This window comes from Enhydra lutris, unplaced genomic scaffold (genome assembly GCF_002288905.1).
Source record: "Enhydra lutris kenyoni isolate GAN:26980312 unplaced genomic scaffold, ASM228890v2 scaffoldscaffold15, whole genome shotgun sequence".
NCBI classification, from domain to species: Eukaryota; Metazoa; Chordata; class Mammalia; order Carnivora; family Mustelidae; genus Enhydra; species Enhydra lutris.
The window spans coordinates 59,998,085-60,023,245 of NW_019154099.1; the positions used below are offsets into that span (position 1 = coordinate 59,998,085).

Sequence of the window (25,161 nt, forward strand, 5' to 3'; positions counted from 1 at the left end):
CTGGTTTGCTCTGTCTGCCACCAAAACTACGGAGATGAGAAATATGTTTGGGAAGGTATCCAGGACAATCAATTTTAGAAATTCACTTGTTGTAGCTTGTTGGAATGCATTTGAGCTTACCAATTAAAATAAAAGCATCATTAAAATCAGCTCTATTTTGGAAGAGTGGCAAGATGTAGATAACATATTAGAAATGAGTATGTGCACTCGTGTGTGTGTGTGTGTGTGTGTGTGTGTGTGTGTGTGTGTTTGTGTGTGTGTGTGTGTAGCCAATGGACCCTACAATTAGGGATCCTTTGATGGAGTCATTCCTGGACTGTCTGATCACGGGAATTCAATTTCACTGAATACAGAGTGGCATTTTTTTACATAAAAAAAGATAAAGAGTTACCCTTCATAAGGAAGATCTCTACTCCTGAGGGTTTCACTGAACCTCCTGGCCCTTCCTTTCTCCATCATCCTGGAAATCAAGAGCACAGAATCACCACACACCTCTAAACTGTAATTTTTAACCTTAATTATTAAACATTACCAGGCATAGAGGCCATTAGTCTTTTCCCTAAAGGACTGCAAAAGGAAGATAATTCACAGTGGTTCCTCCGCCCAGAAAGGGAAATTGAGTGTTCCATTTCCAGGGATGGAGATTTATTTATTACGATTATTCCATAAGTGTTTCATCCCTCCCTTCTGTGCATGCTGCCTTCATCCTTGCACATCCATGCCCGTGACCAGCAGGACGGGCAGGGTTTTCCCCACTCTAACCAAGCGTCGCACTTGGCTTGCTTCTGTAGAAAACCCGTTGATCTTGGACCAGTCGCCCCTTTCACGTTCCCTTGTCAGGATTGATCATTCCAGCTTGATGGTTCATGTCAGTGGAAGGAAATGAGCTGCTTCCACGCTAGCAACAATACCATATTGACAAGAAGGTTTCATCCGATGTTTTTCTCCTATCAGGACCTCTTTATTGTAATGTAAATGATTTTGGATCAATAGATATGTTGGTCTGAGTCTGTGTGATTTTGTGAACGGCAATACAGTACGTCTGTGGCTGGGGCTCCTTTTAACCCCTGGTGGGATTTAATTAATTACCTTCTGCCCTTTCTTTCTTTCCCCATTGGCCTCATTTCCACTGACTTCTTTTATCTCCATTATCCTTTAATCTCTACTATGTATGATTTTTTTTTCTTTTAAGAGCTGTATGCAATGACTTATGGAAGAAAACACAGAGTCTTGCCATTTTTCAGATAGGTAATCTACTACTCCTTTGAGCAGTTAAAAAAAAAAAAAAGAAGAGGAAGGGCAAGAAAAATAGAATGGGAAGAAATTGATTGTGGTCAACTTAAGGGAACAAACCAGTGATTGCTAGAACGTCAGGTTTTGTTAACACACACGACTATCTGTTTGCCGGGCAGGAAGCTACCACTTCTGGACAAACACGTGTGATGGTAACGCAAGGCACCAGCGTGCACTTGTTTGCTGCTGAACAAGAGTCAGCTCTTGGCCTCAGGACTCAGATGGGCCAGGACGCAGCTTCAGTGTACTTGAGAGGCTGGCAGCTGTAGTATTATTTAACAAGTAGCTGCCCATGTCCCCAGTTTAGAGTACCATCGCCGGGAATCCTTTGGTACTGAATGTTACAGTCTTCTGTAGATTTGTGCCGTCCTGTGAGTGAATTCACGTGGGTGGGAGGCTGACTTTTTTTCTTCTACGTGGACTTTAGGAAAATACTACGAAAATCACTGTGTTGTATGCTTAAAACAAGTGTCAACGATATTTCAATTAAAAATAAAGGACTACATACCTCAGTAAATAAATTGCTCTTTCTTTATTTCCTTTTATTTTCATGACAGTTATTAAAGAAGAAAGGAGCCTCTACATTTCTTCAGCGACTGGAACGGGGAGGTCCCGTCACCATTGCATCACAACTCAGGGTTAGTTGGTTTTGTGGTTTTCCAAAAGTGAGATTTTGATTTTATCAACTATAGAGGGTATATGTGTATTTTCCCCATTTTTGACCCATTGAGTACCCTCAGATAAAAGTAAGCACTCAACGTGCGTGCGCGCACACACACACACACACACACAGACTCACGCCACAGAGACTTCATAATAAAAGAGTTATGGATCAAAGATAAACATTTTTATTGAACAGTGTGGAGATTCCTCAAGAAATTAAAAATAGAACTTCCCTATGACCCTGCAATTGCACTACTGGGTATTTACCCCAAAGATACAGATGTAGTGAAAAGAAGGGCCATCTGTACCCCAATGTTTATAGCAGCAATAGTCACAGTTGCCAAACTGTGTAAAGAACCAAGATGCCCTTCAACGGACAAATGGATAAGGAAGATGTGGTCCATATACACTATGGAGTATGATGCCTCCATCAGAAAGGATGAATCCCCAACTTTTGTAGCAACATGGACGGGACTGGAAGAGATTATGCTGAGTGAAATAAGCAGAGAGATCAATTATTATATGGTTTCACTTATTTGTGGAGCATAACAAATAGCATGGAGGACATGGGTAGATGGAGAGGAGAAGGGAGTTGGGGGAAATTGGAAGGGGAGGTGAACCATGAGAGACTATGGACTCTGAAAAACAATCTGAAGGGTTTGAAGAGGTGGGGGGGTGGGAGGTTGGGGGAACCAGGTGGTGGGTATTGGAGAGGGCATGGATTGCATGGAGCACTGGGTGTGGTGCAAAAACAATGAATACTGTTATGCTGAAAATAAATTTAAAAAAATGATTTAAAAAAAGCATTTTTATTGAAAAGCCCTTTATATTTGCCGTCAGTGTGGTCTTTGGAGAATAAGCTGTGTTTTGCTTCTCTCCTTAGAAATCTCTAACGGATATTATCGGAAAACTTCAGAAGCGGACTCCACACTTTATTCATTGCATCAAGCCCAATAACTCAAGGCTGCCAGATACTTTTGACAATTTTTACGTGTCTGCTCAGCTACAATATATTGGGGTCCTGGACATGGTGAAGACCATCCGATATGGTTACCCTGTTCGCCTTTCCTTCTCGGATTTCCTGTCAAGGTAAATTCTGCTCTTGAAACATTGTGTGTTTGCTCGGTGTGACATCCTGCTGACGTGCTAGCAAGGCTCTCCTGTTTTGTTCTTTGTTTCAGGCCTTGGTTTTATTGTGTATACAGTTGACTCTTTGAACCATGGGGGAGGTTGGGGCGCCTGCCCCCACACGCACAGTGGGAAATCAGTGTGTAACTTCCAATCCCTACACAGCTTAACTACTAACAACCTACTGTTGACCAGAAACCCTACCAATAACACAAACAGTGGATTAACATACATTTTGTGTGTTATACATATTATATACCATATTTTTACAATACAGTAAGCCAGAGAAAAGAAGATGTTATTATGAAAATCCTAAGGGAGAGAAAACATATCTACAGTGCTGTACTATATTTATATACAACAATCTCCGTATAAGTGGGCCCGCACACTTCAAACCTGTCTTGTTCAAGGTTCAGGTACATTCTTCTAAGCCCAGTAAACAAAATACTCTGGGAAACAATGAAACACACTGAGCAAGCTTTTTGTAAAAAAGTGACAGAACTTTGATACCTTGGAAACCGTTTTCATGTTACTTTATGTGAGTAGATTTTCTTGGATTTAAAGATTTCTAAGATTGTTGCATATAATGTTTACTTAAAATTTTTTATTTAAAAGAATATAGGGGCCCCTCAGTCGGTAGGATATCCGACTCCTGATTTCAGCTCAGGTCATGATCTCAGGGTTGTGAGATCAAGCACCACGTCAGGCTCCACACTAGGCACGGAGCCTGCTAAGGGTCCCTGTCTCTCCCTCCCTGCCCTAAAAAAAAAAAAAAAAAAGTAGATTCTCTCCCTCTGCCCCCCCAAAAAATAAAAATAAAAGAACGTATATATGTGATTATTTTCTCCCCTATGTCCATGAACAAAATATTTTTCTAGATCAGGGAAACTACTCTCATTGGCCAAATCTAGCCCCCACCCCTATTTTTGTAAATAAAGTTTTATTGCAACACAGGCACTGGTGAAAATAATGACAATGTTTGTTCTTAGCCAATTACAAAATAATAGGGAAGTAAGCAAAAAAAAAAAAAAAAAAGAAAGAAAGAAAAGAAAAAAGTATTTAGTAATCCTATATAAAAGAAGGTAAAGTTTAAAAATAATATGGATATAAAATATTATCAATATTACCAGAATAAAATGTAGCATTTATGGTTCAAACTAACTGTACAACTAGTATGGAAAATCTATTCGACAAACCATTTATTTAAGAAAAGAAATTTGGGGGCGCCTGGGTGGCTCAGTGTGTTAGGCCTCTGCCTTCGGCTCAGGTCATGATCTCAGGGTCCTGGGATCGAGCCCCGCATGGGACTCTCTGCTCAGCAGGGAGCCTGCTTCTTCCTCTCTCTCTGCCTGCCTCTCTGCCCACTTGCGATCTCTATCTATCAAATAAATAAATAAAATCTTAAAAAAGAAAATAGATTTAATACTTGGTTGACCAGAAGTTCCACTTGAGCCACCAGCGTGAGGAAGCTGCTAACTGAAAATAAGTTATTTGAATTGCCTTATGGTGAACGTGACTGTGTGTGCCCATGTGTGTATCTATATTACATATCAGAATGATTAGGAAATGCTTTCTGCCTTGTTGTTTGTTTTTTTTTCCCCTAAGTCTACTTTGACGTATATACTCAACCAGGACCTCTAGGAAAAGAGTGTATGAGATGTCTTTTAAAACTAAGTACAGCATTTCACATATACGCATCTCTTGTCTACCATGACCTCTAGGCAGGGACCATGTCTTACACAATAACAATTTCTGTGCATTGTGTTTAACCAGCGCTTTCAGAATGAACCTGGCCTTACAGATTATTCTTTATTCAACTTAAAGAAATATTTCTATATAACAGAGACTATAGCCGTGGTTTGTTTAAAAGAGTAGCAGGGATGAGAAATAATATTTTTTGGTAAATCTTTGCATTGCTTTCACCAGCCCCTTATTTAAAAGAAGATATGATTTCTACTTATCCTTATTTTCAGTGGCATATCAATAGATGGAATTGTTCATTTACATCAGTGGATATTCGCCACCATATATTTTTTTTTGAGTAGGCTCCGTGCCCAGCATGGAGCCCAATGTGGGGCTTGAACTCCCCACCCTGAGATTAAGACCTGAGCTAAAATCAAGAGTTGGAGACTTAACCGACTGAGCCACCGGGCATCTTGCCACCATCTTCCTTAAATGAAGGATGACAGTGTCCGCTATTGTCACAAAAAACACTGGTCCATACAGAGATGATCCATTTCTATAGAACTGGAATAAAATATAATTCACATACTGTCATGTCAGGAAATAACATAATTTTTGTATTTGAGTATAGTTGACACGCAGTGTTACCTAAGTTGCAGGTGTATAGCATAGTGATTCCACTATAATTTAATATTTATTTAGAAAGCTCATCAGAACTTTGACATTGCCCCAGGCAATCAAGCATCATTATATAAACAAAGATTAAAGGTGCAATTTAATAGGAAGTTTTGCTTGCCAGAACTTCCTATTAAATTGATAACTGATAACAGATGTATTGTTCCTATGTAAAATACTTATTTTCTCTTCCTATCACCTTGTCTTAATCGTTGGAGAATAAAACCCTTTGAAAACAGATTACTTCGTTTAGTACACAGAAAGGAATATGATCGCCACAAATATATCAGACGGAGAAGCAAAAGATGTCCTGTGGTGAAGCAAGCACCTACTTATCTGAATGGCGTTTACTTTTCCTGAAATCCAACATGACACTAAATGGGGATAATGACATTCTTATGGAATCTGTAGGTGGATGTGATGATATTGCAAATTTGCTTTGTGGTATTTCGGCTTTAATAACTGTCAATCGTTCTGAGACTTCCTAACTGAGACTGGAGAATCTCATTAGTCTAGCGGATCCAGTTTTGATTAAATGTAGAGGTATGCCTGCTGAGTGTTCGCCTAATAGCATCAGTAGCTTCCCAGGGGGATGATAAAGATGTAAGGTCCTGCCTCCCACAACAAAAGACTCCACAAGTTTGGACATACGAGCAAAAGGAAAGGAGCGTCATGATCCACAACTGGTGTCCTGTTGCTCTGAGCTAAATCGTACATCGCTCAAAATTCATAGGCTGAAGCTCTCACCCCCACTGTAAGTGCACTTGGAGATGGGGCTTGTGGGAGGGAATCCGCGTGGAGTGAGCTCATGGGCTGGAGCCCTGATCCGACAGCATTAGTGTCCTTGTGACAAGAGTCATCAGAGAGCAGGTGCGTGCTCTCTCTGTGTGTGCTATGTGAGGACACAGCGAGAAGGCAGCTCTCGGCAAGGCAGGAGGCAGGAGGAGACCTCCATGGAAACTAAATTGGCCGGCGCCTTGACCTTGGACTTCCCAGACTCCAGAACTGTGAGAAAATAAACTCCTGTTGTTAAGCTGCCCAGTCGGTGGTATTTTGTGACGGCAGTGGAGGCTGGCGAGGATACCTGCATTTGTAGGATGTGTTTCCATGGTGTCCATGGTAGCCAAGCTGGACGAATTACGTTGGGAAATTTTGGGTGCTTGTTCTTGCTATGAAATGCTCTAGTGTTAGTGGAAGGAAACAGAGTTTAGGTGCACATATCCTGTGGTTCCAAAAACTCTCTCATCCTTCTTGCCTTTGTGTCCATTTACTCATAGTATTTACTTGATATTCAAGATTCACTTGGGCATTCCCTCCTTTGGAAAATCTTTCATAGATTCCTAAATTGCTTGGTGTCTCTCCTCGATGCTTCAGAAAATGCTTGAGCAAGACAGTTGTTGTACACTCCCTGGAAATAGCCCTTTAATGGCCAACCTCAACCACTGGACCAGAGGTGAGCAGACCACAGCCCATGGGCAAGATCTGGCCTGTCACCTACTTTCATATGGCCTGAGAGCTAAAAATGTCTCATGCGTCTTTAAATTGTTATATTTTAAATGGTTAGCGACATACTGCATAATGTCCTCAGTGTTGTCTCCTGGCATGCAAAAGGCTGAAATGTTGACTCTCTCACCCCTTCCAGAACATATTTGCTGCCCACAGGAGACCATAGGCTGCTTGCATGAGGGGCAGGTCCTACTGCATGCCTGGACTCTAGCAGAACGCCTGCCACCCTTCGTGCTTCTCGAGCCTGCTCAGTGACACTGAGCGGATGGCTCTCATGCTCTTCTGTGTCAATGACTTTCCCTAATGTCGGTCTGGCTCGTGAAATTTTTCAGGTGACTTTGTAAATGACAACTCTCAGCAGTTGATTCTGCGGAAGATAAAATCCCACGTCCGTGGCCTGTAATAGCAAAATTTTCTCTCTTGTACTCATTTCTGTGATTTGGAAGTAGTACAGCAAAGCTCAGCCCAGCTCTGATATGGGAGTCTTTTCCATGATGGTCCCAGGAAGAACTGCGAGGTGGGACGTGCCCTTTCTGTGTCGGCGGGAGAGGAGAAATGGCCGGAATGCCTGTTACAACATCTCCCGAGCTGTGGCTCTTGTCACTTGCTTATATTCCATTGCCTAAAGGCAATCTGTTGGCCAAGGCCACCATGAATAAGATGGGAAAATGTTTTACTCCTCAGAGAAACTATACAACACACAACCAACTTCTGGCTCCGTTCATCTGTCACTATGTAGCAAACACCACAAAACTTCATGATATAAAACAATGTGTTATTTCTCCTGGTTCTGTGGGTTAACTGGGCTCAGGTGAGCAATTCTTGCTTGGGGTCTTCCAAAAGTTACAGCCAGATAGAAGAAGACACTCGTGTTAGCTGGGCTGGATGTGTATGATGGCTTCTTCGCTCATGTGCCTTGGTGTTCCTCCAGCAGCACAGTCTGGAACTCTTCCCTGGCAGCTCCCAGTTCTTGGGGCAAGAAGGGAAACTTGCAGTCCTAGAAGCTGGGCCTGGAACTGGGCCATCATCACTGCCCTTGTGTTTTCTTGGTCAAACAGTTGCAGACCAATCCAGGTCTACCCCCTGGAAGAAGCAATGGATTGTGGCCAATGTCAGAACCAGCTACCGTATCCCCTTGAAGGGAGAACATGCAAATAATTGGGAACAATAAGAAAGATCTTCCACAGCTGTTCCTATGTGTAAGAATTCCTATTATTCCATCTCTTCCCAATAAGTATATGTGACTTCAGTGTGTTGAATAATATAACACCATCATGGTTTTGTCTTCGTTTTTGTTTTCCAATTCTAGAATTGAGGGAAGTATAATATGAGGCAATGCTAAGGAAATTATTTAAAGTTTTATTTATTTGACACAGAGAGAGCATGAGCAGGGGAAGCAGCAAAGGGAGAGGGAGAAGCAGACCCCCTGTTAAGCAGGGAGCCCGATGAGGGGCTCGACCCCAGGACCCTGAGAACATGTCCTGAGCCAGGACTGACTGAGCCACCCAGGCACCCCTAGGGAAATTATTTTGAGAAGTCCTTCAAGGAATGGTACCATGCATTTTACCTTGTAAGGTGCGGTACCATCATTTTCCAGAACTTTCTTTCAGTTCTGGGCTTGTGACATCGTAACGAACGCCTCTTCCCAGTGGGAAGCCGGCCCATGGCAGCTCTTACTCCCATAAGTCTCTGCTTTGCTCAGAGCATGAGCCTCTCACGTTTTATCTTCTTCCAGAAACGACAGGGAAATCTTTTGGAATCTACCTCTGGATGCTGGGGGACGAGCTTGGGGCTCATGCCCACCGTTCCTCTATGGACTGACTTACGGTTGGCAGGGGAGAGCAGGACATCACTCCAGGCTTCACCCTTTGGGGCCACAACCTTATTTGGAAAAGACAGAAAGACGTGCCCTTGAGAAGCACCCCCGGTAGTGGTATTATGCTTGGCGTGGTGAGGGAGAACGATCTGTGCTCTGATCTTCTAGAAGTTCTCCTCGTGGCATGGACAGGCTGCCAGGTGCTGTCAATGCATCTTTAATAGAAACGTGAATTAGTAAGTTCAGGAGCTGTTAAATGTCCTAAAAGCTTTAATTGGCAAAAAGATCTGTTTCCTTTCGGGTGGTCGTGCCAAGGCTGACCATGTTCGTCCTTCTACAACTCATCTCAGGGCTGGTTTCATGAAGTTCGGGAGGAGAGGACTGGTGACTTTTCAGTGAAATGTGAAATTGGAAAGAGAAGGGTCAGACATAGGTTCTAGAAGCCATTTCAGTTGAAGCATCGTTCTGTCTTTATTGGGAACCTGTTTGGGGGCTCAGTGGGTTGTGAATCATCATTTCCCGCATAATCTACTCAGGGCATGTGTGAACTTTTTCTAGAAAAGGCCACATGGTGGTCATGGCTGTCAGCGGCAGGCCACGAGGTCGCTCCTGCCAGTACCCGGCTCCGCGTGGGGCCCCGCGCAGCTGCCAACGGCATGTGGGGGAAAGACCCACAGGAACAGAGTGCAAGTGGTTTGGGCCCCAGGGCAGCTGACCCCTTATCTAGGTCCATCCCCCCTTTCCAGTGGAGCTGGGGAACCGTGTCTATAGAAAGGGGGTAGAGAGGGAAAGGTGACTGATGTTTGCTTCTGCGTTTCCGTGACCTGGCTCGGGTTGTCTGTTTCCGGGGTCGGTATCCCTTGTCCGTTTCTGCCTCCCATGCTCGTCCCCTCATCTCTTCGTGGAGCGTTCTGCTGACTCAGATGTCACTCGGGTAGGAAGTCCTCCCCGCGTGCGTGGAGGCCCACTGTGGGTCACGCCCCAGATCGCCGCTGCAGGCTCGTTACTCTGGTCCTCAGAATAGCTTTCCACACAACTACTCTCATTACCCAGATACGAGTTAGTTATGTCCTTAAGAGTTGCCAGCTTTGACTTAAATATGCCTCAAGCGCATTCATCAGCATGGCGGAGGCTGGGCACTGTGCTGCGCTGTCCCCAAGGGTCACTCATTTCGCCCTCACTCCCCCCCTGGGCTGCCATTACTGCAGCATTCGTTTGCCCTCAGAGCAAACTCCGGTCCCCGGGGACTCGGGTAACGGCTCACACCTCTCACCCCTGAGGGTGTCTTTAATCCATCCATGGTGCTGGTGCAGCGTTGACCTTGGCCCTGTTCCCACGCGCTCACGTTCCCCACGCCCTCTTCCTGCTGGAAGAGCGGGAACCCCCGAGCAGCACCCTGACCTCCATGGGGAAAAAAAATCCTTGGAGATGTCTCCAGATGCAGACCTGGGCCCTTCATTCTGCATTTCCTTTGCTCTGCTTCCTGAAAAACAACCCAGTTAGCTTCGTGGGGTTCACGGCCACCAGTGTCCCTGTCCTCACCAGTGACTTTGCATGGTCATGCAGCGGCAACGGGGCAGCTGGCTGATGGAGAATGGGCTGATGAATCGTGACTCCTGGAAAGTGAGCTCCAAGTGAGTAAGAAATGTGATCCTTGCAGATGGAGAACTGCACGATTACATGTAAAATAACAAAAAAAAGTGAACACAAAAATGTTTTACAATTTTCTTTTTTTATTATTATTTTTTTTTATTATGTTAGTCACCATATAGTACATCACTAGTTTTTGATGTGGGGTTCCAAAATTCATGGCTTATGCACCACACCCAGTGCTCCATGCAATATGTGCCCTCCACAATACCCACCACCAGGCTCTCCCCACCCCCACCCCCTCCCCTCTAAAACCCTCGGTTTGTTTCTCCAAGTCCACAGTCTTTCATGGTTTGTCTCCCTCTCTGGTTTCCCCCCTTCATTTTTCCCTTCCTTCTCCTAATGTCCTCATGCTATTCCTTCTGTTCCGCAAGTAAGTGAAACCATCTGATAATTGACTTTCTCTGCTTGAGAACTTTCTAACAGTTCCTTGGAAACATACTCCACACTGACCAGTCTAAAATAATTTACTAAATAATTCCACTCCAGTAAGCATCCAATATGAAATGAATGAAATCAGGGTGACTGTGCTATTCTAGGAAAATAGACAGGAAGCTACAGGAATTCAGTATTTTAACAATTAATTCTATTGTATTTCTAAAACAATTTTATAAGAACATTAAAAATTCAGTCCCAGAATTCCGTATCTTATTATTCATTACTTGATTTATATGGGCTTCCCCATGCCCCTCCACTGATATATTGCCATGTTTTTAATTATAAGTTATGTTTGGCAAAACATAATCATGAAATGATCTTGCTTTTAGGGCCAAACCAGCTTTAAATACTTACCCATAACTTATGTGTTTCATTACTTACAAATTATTTAATTCTGCTTATAGAACAACAGTGGTTTTTAATGTGACCCTTAGTTGGTAGTTTTCATTGATTCTATCTGAATGATCTCAGTGGTTCAAGAGTCTACAAAGAACCTCAGGTTGTCATTGGGATCTTTGAAGAGACCTAATCAATAGCATCTTTATCCTTATTCAATTTTTGATCGAAGTGGGAAGACAAAATGATCAAAATGTCACCTTTAAAGACAGCTCTTGGCATAAGAGCCAACAGTTCCTGCTAATAGAGCCAACCCTAAGACTGGCCAGCCTGACCCTCAGTTACATACAGTGCGGACCCAGCCACACTTCCCCACGAGGGGGGCTGTTCGGGGAAGGCTTGGAGCCTGGAGAAACTGAGGAAGACCACCGTGAACCAGGAGCAGTTGTCTATTATTAGCAGCTGAGAAGGCTCTGTATTTTTCTCACCAAAATTGCCAGTCACATTAGTCCACTACCACGCCCTCCCTTACGAAGTGGGCGGGATTAGAGGAGAGCGACGTTTGCCTACATCTCTAAGGAAACAGCTGAAAAGAAGAGGAAGGTCCTTGGTGAATCTCTGCGGTGTTTTGTGTTCTGGGGTGTTGGACTCCTCCAGTAAACCTGTCAACAACCTTGGGGTGTGGCCAGTCCCCTGAGGGGACATGCCGTCCTTCATGAACACCCCACTGCATCTTTGTGTATCTTCTGGGGCCACTGACAAGGAATATAGATTTTGCACCCAAAGACTCTGAAGTGGCCCAACAGTGCATTACTTTAATGGGTTTCAAGGACACTCTGTATTCATGGCTAAGTGCGTTTCATTTCCAGTTGCAAACCCTGTCTAGACAGTGTCCAGCTGAGTCTGTCAGAGATTCTGCAACCCTGAATAAATGGAAATATTCAAATAAAACAAAAGAGCAACTCAGATAATAAAATCCCAGTAGCCTAGATATTCCCCAAATTTGACTATACATCTTCTTCCACTATTAAGATCCCCATGAGAAATGAAAGTTCAAAGATTAATACATCTTGTAAATGAAAGTCCAGAAATGTTCAGTTCCAAAGGAATTAAAGTCCCAAATCTGATTATCTTGCCTTGTTGAATTAAATGTCCAGAATTCCATGCACATAAGTTAAATTTCTATTTCTGAATCACTCTTTCTGGCTTCTCCCTCGGCTCTGATGAGCTAGAGAAGTTCCAGGTATCCTGGCTGAGCTGGGGACCCTAGCCTGACCGTGCAAGCCATCAGTCGCTGTGTTGGTCACAAAACACTACAGACTCATGGCTTAAACAACAGATAGTTATTTTCTCCCAGTCCTGGGGACTGGAAGTCCAAGATCAAGAGGCCAGCAGGGCTGGTGTCTGGTGAGGGCTCTCCCCTTAGATTGTAGACAGCTGCTTTCTTGCCATGAGCCCCCACTGCCTTTTCAGGAAGCGTGAACACCAAGAGAACGAGAGAGTGAGGATCAGAGACCGAGAAGCGACAGAGAGAGCAAGAATGCACGCAAAATCCTACTGAATTAGGACTCCATCCTTAGGACCTCCTGTAACCTAAATTTTCTCCTACAAGAAGACCTTATTGACAAATTCGGTCACCAAATACTGGGTGTCAGGGCTTCAAAATATGAATTTGGGGAGGGGGGAATGGGACAACAAACACTCAGTCCATCGTAGTCATCCTTCCCGATGAGACTAATTCAACATTGCGTGTTGTGTTGACTCAGTGCCCCATCCCTGACCACCTCCATGTTGAGAGTCCCAGGACTAAATAGTGGAAGTGAGCTTATTCACACACTAACTTCGTCATACACACTAAATGTAGGAACCTGTCCCTAGTAGATTTCTCTCTAGAGAGAGCAGGATACCACAGGCAGAATGTTCTAGAATCTAACACTGTTTGTCGCCAGTGACCAGGGTGACTCTGTAGTATATCGACCAAACCAGGACAGGTTTTACAGCAAAATGGCAAACCCTTAATTAATTTTGACAGGAATGCAGGTATCAACTGGGACCACCCCTGGCAAACCAGGACATTGGCCACCCTACCCACCCTGCCCCCACCTGCTCATGAGTCTTGGCACATTGCCAAGAATCTTTAATCTCCTCCATCCCTGGTAGACACAAGCTCTCTTAAGGAAACCTTCTTCTGTGTGCACATAATGGGTGGCTAGCCAGTATTTGTTGGATGAACTAAGGCACGAATTAGGAATGTTTTATTTTCGGTACAGTTTTATAGCTGAGCTCTAAATTTGGTGTCCAAGATGGAGTATTCATTGATATCCTCTTTAAGATTCATTAGTGGCCAAAGAATTGTCCATATCTAACCAGCTTAAAATGTTTGCTTGAATTATGCCAAGATATTTCCATTTCTGGACATCCCTGTAGACTTGAGCACGAGACAATGGTCCCAGGTTGCCTTTGCCACAGTTTAATAATATTCTCACTCTCCTCCAAAATACCGTGAGTCATTCCCTGAAACTTCTAGTCATATGATAACTATCCAACAGTCCTGGATGTGTACTTCCATGTTCGTTTAAGAAATACCTTCATTTTATGACTTTCTCCTCTGTTCTTTGAAATGCTCTATTAATGAAAGGCAGTTTCTGTGGTACCACAGGGATGGAGGACCAATTTATGCTGTAGAAATGTATTTAGGAATAAAAACATCAAATCACAGTAGACTCTACTGATGATCTATGTTTAGGGAGAGGCTATTTTTAACTGAGTAATTTACAGTTAGAGCTGACCCACTTTGTGCTCTTCCTACGATGTGCTCACTTGAACCCTCTACTCTAACTATATTGTTGTAAAACCCTATTACAAAGCCTGAAAACTTACTTTTGTGGCAGTTTAATAAGTAAATATTTATATTATATGAAATAAAGACTTCTATATTGAGCAGAATGTATTCAACTTCAGAATAAAGGCAAATTGTCTTGTTGTTAGGAAGCCCATTGTTTTTAGAAAATCGTAGTTTTAAAAATATGGTGATGATAACATAGTTCTAAGTTTAATATTCTTTCAAATCTCTCCTAACGTATTTCTGTGTAGGGCCTCAGCTACTTTCTGTAGAGCTGGAGAAGTGGGATATCTGATATTAGGCAGGAACTTATAAAATATTCAAAACAATGAAGTCTGCAGAAAAATGAATCCTACAGAGTGACCTGAAAATTGTCAATGCACATAGTGAGGGACTCCAGGGGGACTGCATGTGCTTTTCACTGACATCCTAGACTACTCACTTCCTGGGAACCCATTTTCCTTGCTGTTCTCCGTCCTGGTGCAAACACTCCTCTGTGTTTACTTAACATGCAAACTAACATCAGAAGGAGCGGGGACTTTGGTTTCTATCATAGGCATCCAGAACAGAACAGATTTTTTTGCTAAGTTTCTCTGAATTCTTTTTATGAATGTTAATTTAATTTAATTTATTTCTAAAAAATTTAACAGTTTTAATGAAATAGAATTGACATGCAATAAACTGCATCTGTTTTTAAGTTTTAATAAATGACGAGTTTTGGTAGAAACCTACATCCTAGAAACCATTCCACAAATCATGGTGGTGCACCTACCCGTCATCCCACTAAAGATTCCCGGTACCCCTTGGTATTCCCGCCTTCTCACCCACCCCTGCTTCTCCCTCCCCAACCAAGCATCAGTACGCTTTTGCTCATGATAAATTAGTTTCATTTCCTGAAATACCATACAAATGAAATCATCAAGTGTGTACTTGTTTTGCCTGGCTTTTTTCCACTCAGCACAGTAATGTTGACATTCACACATATAGTCGTGTGTTTCAGGAGCTCACTGAGTCGTACTCCTTTTCCATGTTACTCACGTGTTACAGATCATTATTTGTCCCCAGCATTTGGCGATTACAAGTAGAGCCAGTATGACCATTCATGTGCAAGGCTTCGGTGGACACGGTTTCATCTTGGGGGTGGAGTTAAGGGTAAAAATAGAGGCGTGGAGTGGCTGAGACATATAGCTGGTATACATTTAACCTTTTAAAAAAAACCAAACTGCTTTCCAAAGTGCGCATACTGTTCTGTATTCCCACCAGGAGGGTATGAGAGCTCCGCTGTTCACACCATCTTCAGTGCTCGGTGTGACCAGCCATCTTGTTTCTGCCATTCTGATAGGATGTGTGCAAGTATCTCACTGTGATTTCACTTTGCTTTTTTCTAATGACTAAGGATGCTGAGTGTCCCTCCATGGACTCTTCTGTATGTCTTTTTTTGGTGAGTTTCCTGTCTGTTGCCTAACTTTTCATCAGGTTTATTATTTTTCAGAGTTCTTTGTAGAGTCTGGAGACACATATGAGTTAAATATTTAATTGGCAAACATTTTCCCCAAGACTGTGGCTTGTCCTCTATGCTGTGGAAAAGATTGTGTAGAATTGGTGTTAATTTTTCTTTCAATATTTGGTAGATTTGCTTAGGCGACAGCATTTGGGTGTGGAGAATTCTTATTTGGAGGGATGTTAAGTATAAATCCAATTTTTTTAAATAGTTCTAGGGATATTCATGTTATGTACTTTATCTTGGTTAGATTTTAGTAATTTGTGTTTTTTGAAAATTGCTCTGTTTCATCCAAATTGGCACATCTATCTATAAGGGGTTGTTTATACCCTTCCCTTATTATCCTTTTAATATCTACAGGGTTAGTGACAACATCTTTTCTTTGCTTCTGCTACTGATAATTGCGTCTTCTGTTTCCTTTTTTACCAGTCGAGGGTTTTATCAATTTTGCTACAGTTTTATCAATTTTGTTTATTTATTCAAAGAATGAGTGTTTGATTTCGATTATCCTTATTGTTTTATGTTCAAATAATTTCATTGATTTCCATTCTTATTTTTATTATGTCTTTCTTTCTGCATGCTTTAGATTTACTTCGTTCTTCTTTTTCCAACCTTATGTGGTTTGGGTTAACAATAAGAAGGCTTTATTTCTTCTTCTTTTCTTTTTTAAGATTATTTATTTATTTATTTGACAGAGCAAGCAAGAGAGCAGGTGTAGGGGAGGGGCAGAGGGAAAGGGGGAAGCAGACTCCCCACTGAGCAGGGACCCTGATGTGGGGCTTGATTCCAGGACCCTGGGCTCATGACCTGAGCTACAGGCAGAGGCTTAACCCACTGAGCTACTCAGGCACTCCAGGAAGCCTTTATTTCTGTTTTAATAAAGGCAATTAATAAAACTCACCTTTGTTTAGTTAAACAGTACCTTTGAGTTGATCACGAGTTTACCATTTTTCCCCAGGATCCCCCGGCCTGGAATCCAGGCATCTCTAAACCCAGAAGTCAGTACTGGTGCAAACAAACAGCTTCAGAAGACGCCCCCTACTTCAGCCTCAAGGGACAGGATGTGAAACTCGTAAAGCTCCAAGTGTGTGGAAATACACTTTTTTTTATTTCCTCCCTTCTCTCATGTGCCAGCGGCTCACAGGCACCTCTCCTCCGAGGAAGGGGAGCCTACCTCCCCAGTCAGAAGAATAGCGGTCCCAAAAGTGTGGGGTGAGCCCTATCTTTCTTGGCAGCCCATGTTTTAGCCCCAGACGCAGACGCAGTCAGTACACAGAGAAGAGGGTAAATAAAGCCAGAGACATCAGGCTAGAGGACAGGAAAGGGGATATCCAGGCAACAGGAAAGTGCTCATGAGCCTGGGCAGGAGGAGGAGCTCTGGAAAGTGACACAATAAAGCTTTTCATGATCGCATGGCTCACCTCCAAGCTATATATACATGGATCGTATACAAATGTCATCTTCCTTTTCTTTCAGTCCAATTTTTTTAAATTTTTTATACGTCATATTTTAGAGCACTTTTAATTTCACAGCAAAACTGATTGGAAGATAGAGAGATCACCCCCATGCCCCTGCCCCCACAAATGCACAGCCTCCCCTACATCAACACCCCTCAGCAGAATTTTGTTAAATCTCTCTGGATGTTTTTATGAGTGTGAAGATAAGTTATTTCCATGTTTATCGTCCCGTCGGTGAACCTGCACTGACCTGCATCCTCACACACTGTCCGTGGTTTACAACAGGTCCTTCCTGGTGCGCATTCTCACCTTCATTTATGAAAGACATTTAGATAAGGTGAAATATTGTAGGTTGACATGTTTTTTCTGCTGGTATTTTAAAGGTACTACTTCTCTGGGTTGTACTCTTTCCAAGAAGAAGTCGGCTGTCATTCTTTGCTCTTCAGTGTAAGATTTGTCTTTTTCCTTCCTGTGTGCTTTTACGATTTTCTCTTTTTTACTGCTTTTGACTTATTTGAGAATGATGCAATTTGGTATGATGTTTTTCTTTGTTGCTTGTGCTTTGGGCTCATCAAGCTGCTTTGATCTGTGGGTTTCTAGGACCTGTGAGTTTACAGGTTTCATAAAATCTGGAATTTTTTTGTCCATAATTTCATCAAATATTTTTTCTATATACCCTTTTATCTCCTCTAAGTTAGATGGTACAATTCCATGTGTATCAGATCTGTGGGTTTGTCCCACAGACTCTCATCACTGATTAGTGCAAATTACAGATGTTCATCAGTTTTTAGCCTTGATTTTGTTTCATTTTGGATAGTTTCTGTTATTATATCTTCAGGTTCACTAATCTTTTCTTCTGAGATGTCTAATCCACACTTTTGGTTCAGATACTATGATTTTCATATTTAGTTCATTTTGGATTTTTCAAAAACCCTTCATGTCTTTCACATTTTATCTTTTAGTATCTGTCTACTAATTCCGCTGTCTTCCATTTCTGGGTCAATGTTGATTGATTAATTTTTCTCTTTCTCATAGATAAGATTGTTCTTCTTCTTTGCATGCCTGGTAAGTTTTGATTCAGTACTAGATATTACATGAGTTTCACATATTTTTGTATTTCTATAAATATTTTTGAGTTTGGTCCAGAAAAAAATTAAGCCGCTTGGAAACAGTTTCTTGTTTTGAGGTTTTGCTCTTAGGTTTTGCTAGGTAGAACTAGAGCAGTATGTAGTCTGGGGTTCATTATGCCATACTAATTATGCAAAATAATTAACTTCTCTATTCAGTGCCCCATAAATTGTGGATTTTTTCACTCTGGCTGATGGGAACCGCCTTCCTTGTGTCTCATCTTTGCCTTGGGATGGTATTCTCTCCTCCATTTGGGTAGATCTTCTCTGGGATTTAGGTAGTTTATCCATATGTGGGAGCAATATTCTACTAGAGACTTGAGTGGGGCTCTGAAGTTCTCTGGAACCTTCTCTTGGTGCGCTGTCTTTTCTCAGACTATCTTCTCTGTGAACTGAAGCTACCTTGGCATCCTTCATCTCCCAGGGCCATACCCTCAACTCAGGGAAAGCCCTGGGCTTCACTTGGAATCCCTCTTTGGGCTACAGTCTAGAATCTTCCCTTATGAAGTAAACTGGGAGGTCTTAGGACTTACCTTATTTGTGCTCTCTCAGGGATCACTACCTTCCCTGACTGGTGTTCAGAGCGTACCCTGAGAACCATTGCCTCATACACGCTGTCCAGTTTTAAGTTGTTTGAGGATGGAGGGTAAGACCCGTCACTCCTGCCCCATCTTGACTTGAAAACAGAAGTCTGTGAATTCATTTTTAATATTGTTTCCTACTAGATGGGTACTTTATCTATTACATTGTTCCTGGGCTATCTTGTGAGCACCTATAATCTGTCCTTAAAACAGAGAACTTCTGAAAATGAGAGTATTACTTGAAAACGTGTATTTAAGATAATTTTGATAGTTCAGATAATGGTACACTTTTCTCCTTTGATTATTCAGATTATGTATACTAATTTTTCCTAAACAGACTTGTATTTCTGTATAAAAATTAACATAGAGCAGCTGGTATTTTATGAAATGATGATGCTAGACAAGAGTTTGGGATAGGAAGTGGAGGCGAATACTATATTTGTTTGAATGTGCATGGGATTTTAATTAAGCTAAAATTAAGCATGTTAGAAATTGTCCAGGAAGCTGATGACTTTCATTCTTATTCTTAGGGAATTCATGGGTTGGACGTCTCTAGGACCAAAATGGTCAGAAATGCATATTTATGTACAGGATTCTAAACAGGCTTATGAGCATTCTGCCCCCCATCCCATGCCAAAAAATGTTTTGGCTCAAGAAGAAAAAAGTGCCACCTGCTAGGTCAACAGTAGAATTTCAAGACTTAGCAGGAAATCTCCTATTCTCTTATTGATTATCTACTGGTACTTTATGCAGGTAAACCCTGAGACATCAACAAATTCCTAAGACATTCCAAAAATTAATAAGTAATGAGATTAGGAGGATATGCCTTTTTAAAAAGTACCTTTATCTCAAAATCTTTACAGCAACCATTACCCTGCAAATACTGCTGTAACCATTTATCAGACATGAATAGAAAGAAGGCTCAGAAAATTAAGATTTAAGGACATACCTCTGGCCTTCACTATATTTCACTGTCATTCTTTTACAGTGGTCAGGAAAATTATAGATATAGATGTAGATACAGAGCTATGTTTCAATAATTTATCTGTTTCAAAGAAACAAATGTCCTGATGAAGACAGACCTTGAAAGATATGAACTATAAGTATGATTTTTATGCATTCTCTCAGAATTCTCTTACTTTATTTATTGAAGTATTTAAAATTAAGAAAATAATAAATAAGATCTAACGAAGTAAAATGTTATGTAACACAGGTACTTTATTTCCTTCAAAATGTTTTTTTTTTTTTTTATTTCTTGCCCTAAATCTTACCCAAGTGCTCTCCAAAGACCCAGAAGCTTGAAAGCTCGAAGACGTTACTATGGAAGTTATTAATTCGATTTGATACTGAGTTCCTGCAGACTCCCTGTGGCCATTCTGAGTGTTGGGGATATAAAGATGGGAAAGTCTTGCTCAGGTCTAGAGTACCTCCCAGTTGAGTTGGAGACATAGACTCACCAGAGGATTGTAGTTCATCATCAGATCCTGGGAGTAAAGCCTGTTACCTCGCCAGATGGAATCAATCATAAGGAATTCCTAGAGGAGTCTTGAATAGTGATGAGAAATAAAGTTATTGAAGGAGAGGATAACAGAAACCTCAGACTTAGAATGAGACCCAGGCTGGATAAGATTAATATCATTAAAGGGAAGAGGTGAGGAGCATCATAAGGTATAGGGAAAGACATTCTTACTGCAATAACCTAAGAATGAGCATAGAAGGAAAAAAAGGAAGCAAAGAAAATGATAGCAGGGAGAAAGGCAAGGCCTATGTATTTTAGGATATAGGGAATTTATCCTGTTGCAATAAACATTAAGTGTTTAGAAACAGGAAAATAATGTAGTTTTCTTTTCCTTTAAGTAAGATAAGGGGACAGCATACTGTGGCTCACAGACCAAACTCTGTTAGCAACCTGCTGATTAAATACAGTTTCTCTGGCACCAGGCACATCTATTTGTTTCTGCATTGTCCTTGGTCACTTTGGTGTTACCAAGGCAGAGCAGAGTAATTGTGATGCAGAATATGGCCCACAAACCCTAAGCATTTACTACCTGCTCTTTATAGAGAAAGGTTGCTAACCCCTGAGCTGGATCTCCCTGGCATAGAGTTTTTCAACCTTGCCCCTTGATGTTTGGGGCCATATATTGTTGTAGTGAGTTGGCCTGTGCATTATAGAATGTGGGAGCATACCCAGACTATACCCACCAGCGTTCAGGAGCCCTCTCCCCAACCCCACCCCCATCATGACATCGAGAAATGTCCCTAGACCCTCCAAAGGTTCCGCAGGAGGGAAGACTCACCTCTGGTTAAGAACTACTTCTAGCAGCTAAGTGGAGTTTGGTTTTAAGTAAACATGATTGGAGCTAAAGTTAAAACACTGGAAAACTGAACAGACCTAAAAGACGCCAATGAAAACCAAAGTGTTTTGGACACGAAAGCAGTATCACTTAGTGACTATAAACGTGCGCTTCGGACAGGTGAGGAACAAGGGTGGCTTTCTGAGGTCTAGCTTGCATTACAGCCTGGTCATGGTGCCCATAACCGAGAGGAGTAACAGCAGAGGGGAAGCAGGTGTGGAGGGTTGAGAAGGAGGCTGATTTGGTTGCAGTGGGTTGGGGTAATGATGGCTAATGGCTACTGAATATGTATATTTGAAGTCCGTAGATGATAGCTAGTGTTGTAGATGAAAACCAAAGAGCACCATGTCTGAAAAGCGACAGGGATACGAAGCCTCTCGAAACTGTGACCAGAAGGGTTTGTGTGGTGGAGAGAACCAGACATATGGAGTACAGATTGTCCACCACATCTTTAAATTGGGGAATGACTCACGGAGGGTACCAGGAAGAAGAAACACCGTGTGGATCAAGGCGTGCGTGATAGTGAAGAACTTTCAAAAGACAGAATGAGATGAGGGAAAAAGAAAGAGAAGAGATTACGGTTAGGCATTCCATGCCATCAAGGGAATGCTGTAAAGAGAGTCACCGCTTAAAGCTGGCCACAGCCATGTTTAAGAACAGTGCAGGCGAGCAAGATGCTTAGCTCAAATGTTTCGCAAGGGTGGGTTTCCTAGGAACCTTGCCCATGTATGGACGTCGCACTTGGTAGGTGGTGATTATGGCAGCTGGAGAGGGTTTCCAAGACCACCAGCATTGCAGCAAATCCTTGCATCAATCTGTGGGAGAGGTAGGGGGTCTGGGATTGAATTCATGAGGCTGTAGCCTGTGTCTTTTCCTTCCGTGCCCACACGTGGGATACACGTTCTGAGCAGCACACATCTTAGGCATTACATAGGGACGGAGGCTTCGGGTTGGTCTGTTCTGTCGCTTTCACTGAAGTTCATCTACTCGACAGTCCTGTTTTTAGACAGTTTAAAGTGGTTTTAAATAAATTGGCCACAGACTTCTTTTAATACCAGTCAGTCTGAACGTGTAGAAGCAGCAGCAGCATCTGAGGAAAAGGGGTACTTGAGAAACTTATAGCAGGGAAGAAGAGGATAGAGCACCGGGAGGGCACATCCAGCAGGGACCGCAGCCTGGGGAAGGACCCTCTGCAGAGCAGACCCCTCCCCGTGACCACACCTGCTCCTTCGCTCCCAGCGGCCACCGCCAACCCAGCCCTGCCTCCTCCCTGCCTTTTCGGGGGTCAGCGAGAAACCCTCCAGTCACCCCCAGCTGGAGAGGGCGACCAGTAGACAAAAGCAGTCAAACCCCTTAATATGTTAGAAATAGAAATAGGGAGATGACTGGCTCTGGAATTCTGCACTTCACCTTGGTGACTATTAAAATACGCTACATAATAGCACAGTCACTGGTTTTTATACACTGGTGTGAGGGGGTGGTCACTGGAAAGGCAATATCCTTTTGTTATCATTAAAATAATACTAAATATTTTTAAAAATATTTAATGATATTTGGCTTGTAAATAAAGATGCTTACTTATACGAGACTATGATAGATTCCATTACATTAAAATAATAGTTAAACAATCATTAAAATTTTATTTTCTCCCACTTCATTTCTCTTTTCTTCTCCTCCTTCCTTTGCCTGCTCACTTAACAATAGTTTGTTGGCTGTTTTCAAGATGTCAGATATTGTGAGCTACTTTAGGGATGAAAATATGGAACGTCTAGAACATTCCAGCTCAGAAGCCAGGGAAATGACAAAGACCGTTTGGGGCAGTGTGTTGCCGACAGCATCTGCACCAGGCAGTGGAGGAATAAAGAGAGGGGGCCCCCAAGATTTCTTGGAGTCGTTGACATCGAGCTGAGGTTTGAAGAAGGTTTGCAGGCGTCTGCGCAGGCATGTAGGGGAGCACAACAATGAAGAGAATGGTGGGTTGAATACATTTTAGTGTGGTGGAAGTGGGGGACCCTCACGGCTGGGAGGTGTTTAACCAGGGAAAGGCAAGGTAAGGACGACACCACGAAGGACCCCACAGCATGTGTGCCGAGGATGGAGAGTCCCTGCAGGGTGTTGACAAAACAGTGGGCAAAACTGAGCAGACAGGGCAAGGCAGGGATATTCAGGTCCTGGTTGATGACGGAGCTGAGAAAGAGGCCTGCGAGGCTTTCTGGAGAGAACTGAAGCGAGATGAAGGGGAGGTCAATCATGTCAGAGCCGGACATGGAGGAGCAGGTCTCAGCGGACTCCAGCTTGCATGTGAGGAGGTGGACGCGTGGCGGGGCCCATGGAGCAGGATCAACGGGGAATGTGTGGCAGGAGTGGGGCGTGGGAACCCCTGGGCTTCCGGCATGGTCGGGACACCCGCCCTGTGCCATCCGGCAGGCCGTTCCCCGTGCTGGTGTGCAGTACAGGCAGGTGCTGATGGAGTTTTAGAGGCACGTGAACTTTCCATCGTTAGTTCATAAATGCTAGCGGCAGCCTTAGTGCGTCTGAGGTGACTCGGGGAAGATGTCCCAGGACAGCCAGAAGCAAGTGCAAGAAAGCACACGTGCGTGGTAGCAGGACGGAGGCGCTGGCCGGGAAGGGAGACCTGGATGCAGTGGTCCCGTTGGAGGGAAGCCTCGGGATGGCAGGACCCCGGGGGAAGCCATGTCAAGGAGGGAGAAATGGGTGGTATTGGGTGCTGCACAGTGATCAGGTTATACGGGAACAGAGAAATGCAGCGGGAGGAGAAAACCCTGAAATACAGTTACTGGATCTGATGTATAAAATGGTCGCTACCTTGACACATGGGGTCTCGACAAAGTGGTGCCTTTGGAAACAGGGCCCGAGTGCCGAGGTCGGAGACCATCCCCGGACAGAGAAGTGATTCAGCTTTGACTGTGGCTGGAACACAAACCCGCCCCTGCTGAAATCCACAACCCCGCACCGGATTGCGGAGAATTCCGCACGTAAGTGTCGTTTTTCAAAAAGGTAAAATCGAGACTCTTGTACCAAGATAAGGCATTGCAAAGATTTTATTCAGCTTCTTAGGAAAAGAGGGAACTAATCAGGTGTTAAAGCCAGTTCAAGTGAAAATCTGATTTACGCGGATTTATCTCCTCTACTGACAAAATTTCTTTGCACTGCCAAGACAAATGTCATCTGTGTGGCTTTGGACAGGAATTATTGGTGTTCTCAGTTTCCTGCGGCTTATGTTCTAGCCCTCCAGAGCTGTAACATAGCTTAGTTGAAAGCAATGACTCATCACACCTCTACGAATCTAAGTAAATTCCAGGGGTCCCCTCGACAATGCCCAGCATTCAACGGAGAGGACTCCCAAGAACGAGACGGTGTCTTGTTCACCATTGCTTCGGGTACTGAACTATTGCACAATTGTGTTAATTTTCATTTATAATCCTCAAAGGAAGTAATGTAAGAGGTGAACCCCAGGCAAACCAGCTTTCTAAGGGTGTGTACGTCAGAGCTGTGTGGTGTGTTAGTGGACGTGAAGAGACTGCTCATTTGTTAATGCCTATTTTAATCATGTCTCCTTTTTTTGAAGATTTTATTTATTTGAGGGAGAGACGGAGAGTGCATGTGTATACACACACACAAATGTGGGAGTAGGGGGAGGGAGAGGGCCAGGGAGAATCTAAAACAGGCTCCACACCCAGCACAGAGCCCAACGTGGGGCTCAATCTCACGGATCTCATAACCCTGAGATCATGACCTGAGCTGAGATCAAGAGTTGGACCCTTAACCGACTTAAGCGACCTTAAATTAAAACTTTAATTAAATATATCAGTTCCTATCAGTGATAGGTAAATTAAATTAAAATTTCTGTGCAGTATGTACTTACGATGGGATATTATTCAGCCTTAAAAGTGAAGGAATTGCACCATTTATAACAACACAGATGAACCTGGAGTTTCACAGAAGCACAAAAAAGACAAATGCAGAAAGGCAAGTACTGTATGAGCTCACTTCCATGTGAAATCCAAAATAGTCCAGCTTGTCAAGGCAGAGAGTGGGCTGCTGGGGGCAGAGGGAATGGGGAGAAGACAAAGGGCACAAAGTTTCAGTT

General features: G+C 42.9%; 1 protein-coding gene across 1 annotated transcript in view; it reads left to right on the forward strand.

Moving 5' to 3' along the window:
• LOC111147014 (myosin XVI) overlaps positions 1-25,161 on the forward strand; it is a 471,268-nt gene that overhangs the window by 341,281 nt on the left and 104,826 nt on the right. Inside the window, exons 26-27 of the mRNA XM_022502858.1 lie at positions 1,851-1,931; positions 2,840-3,045. Of these exons, the coding sequence (XP_022358566.1) occupies positions 1,851-1,931; positions 2,840-3,045 (287 nt within the window). The remainder of the gene's footprint in view (positions 1-1,850; positions 1,932-2,839; positions 3,046-25,161) is intronic.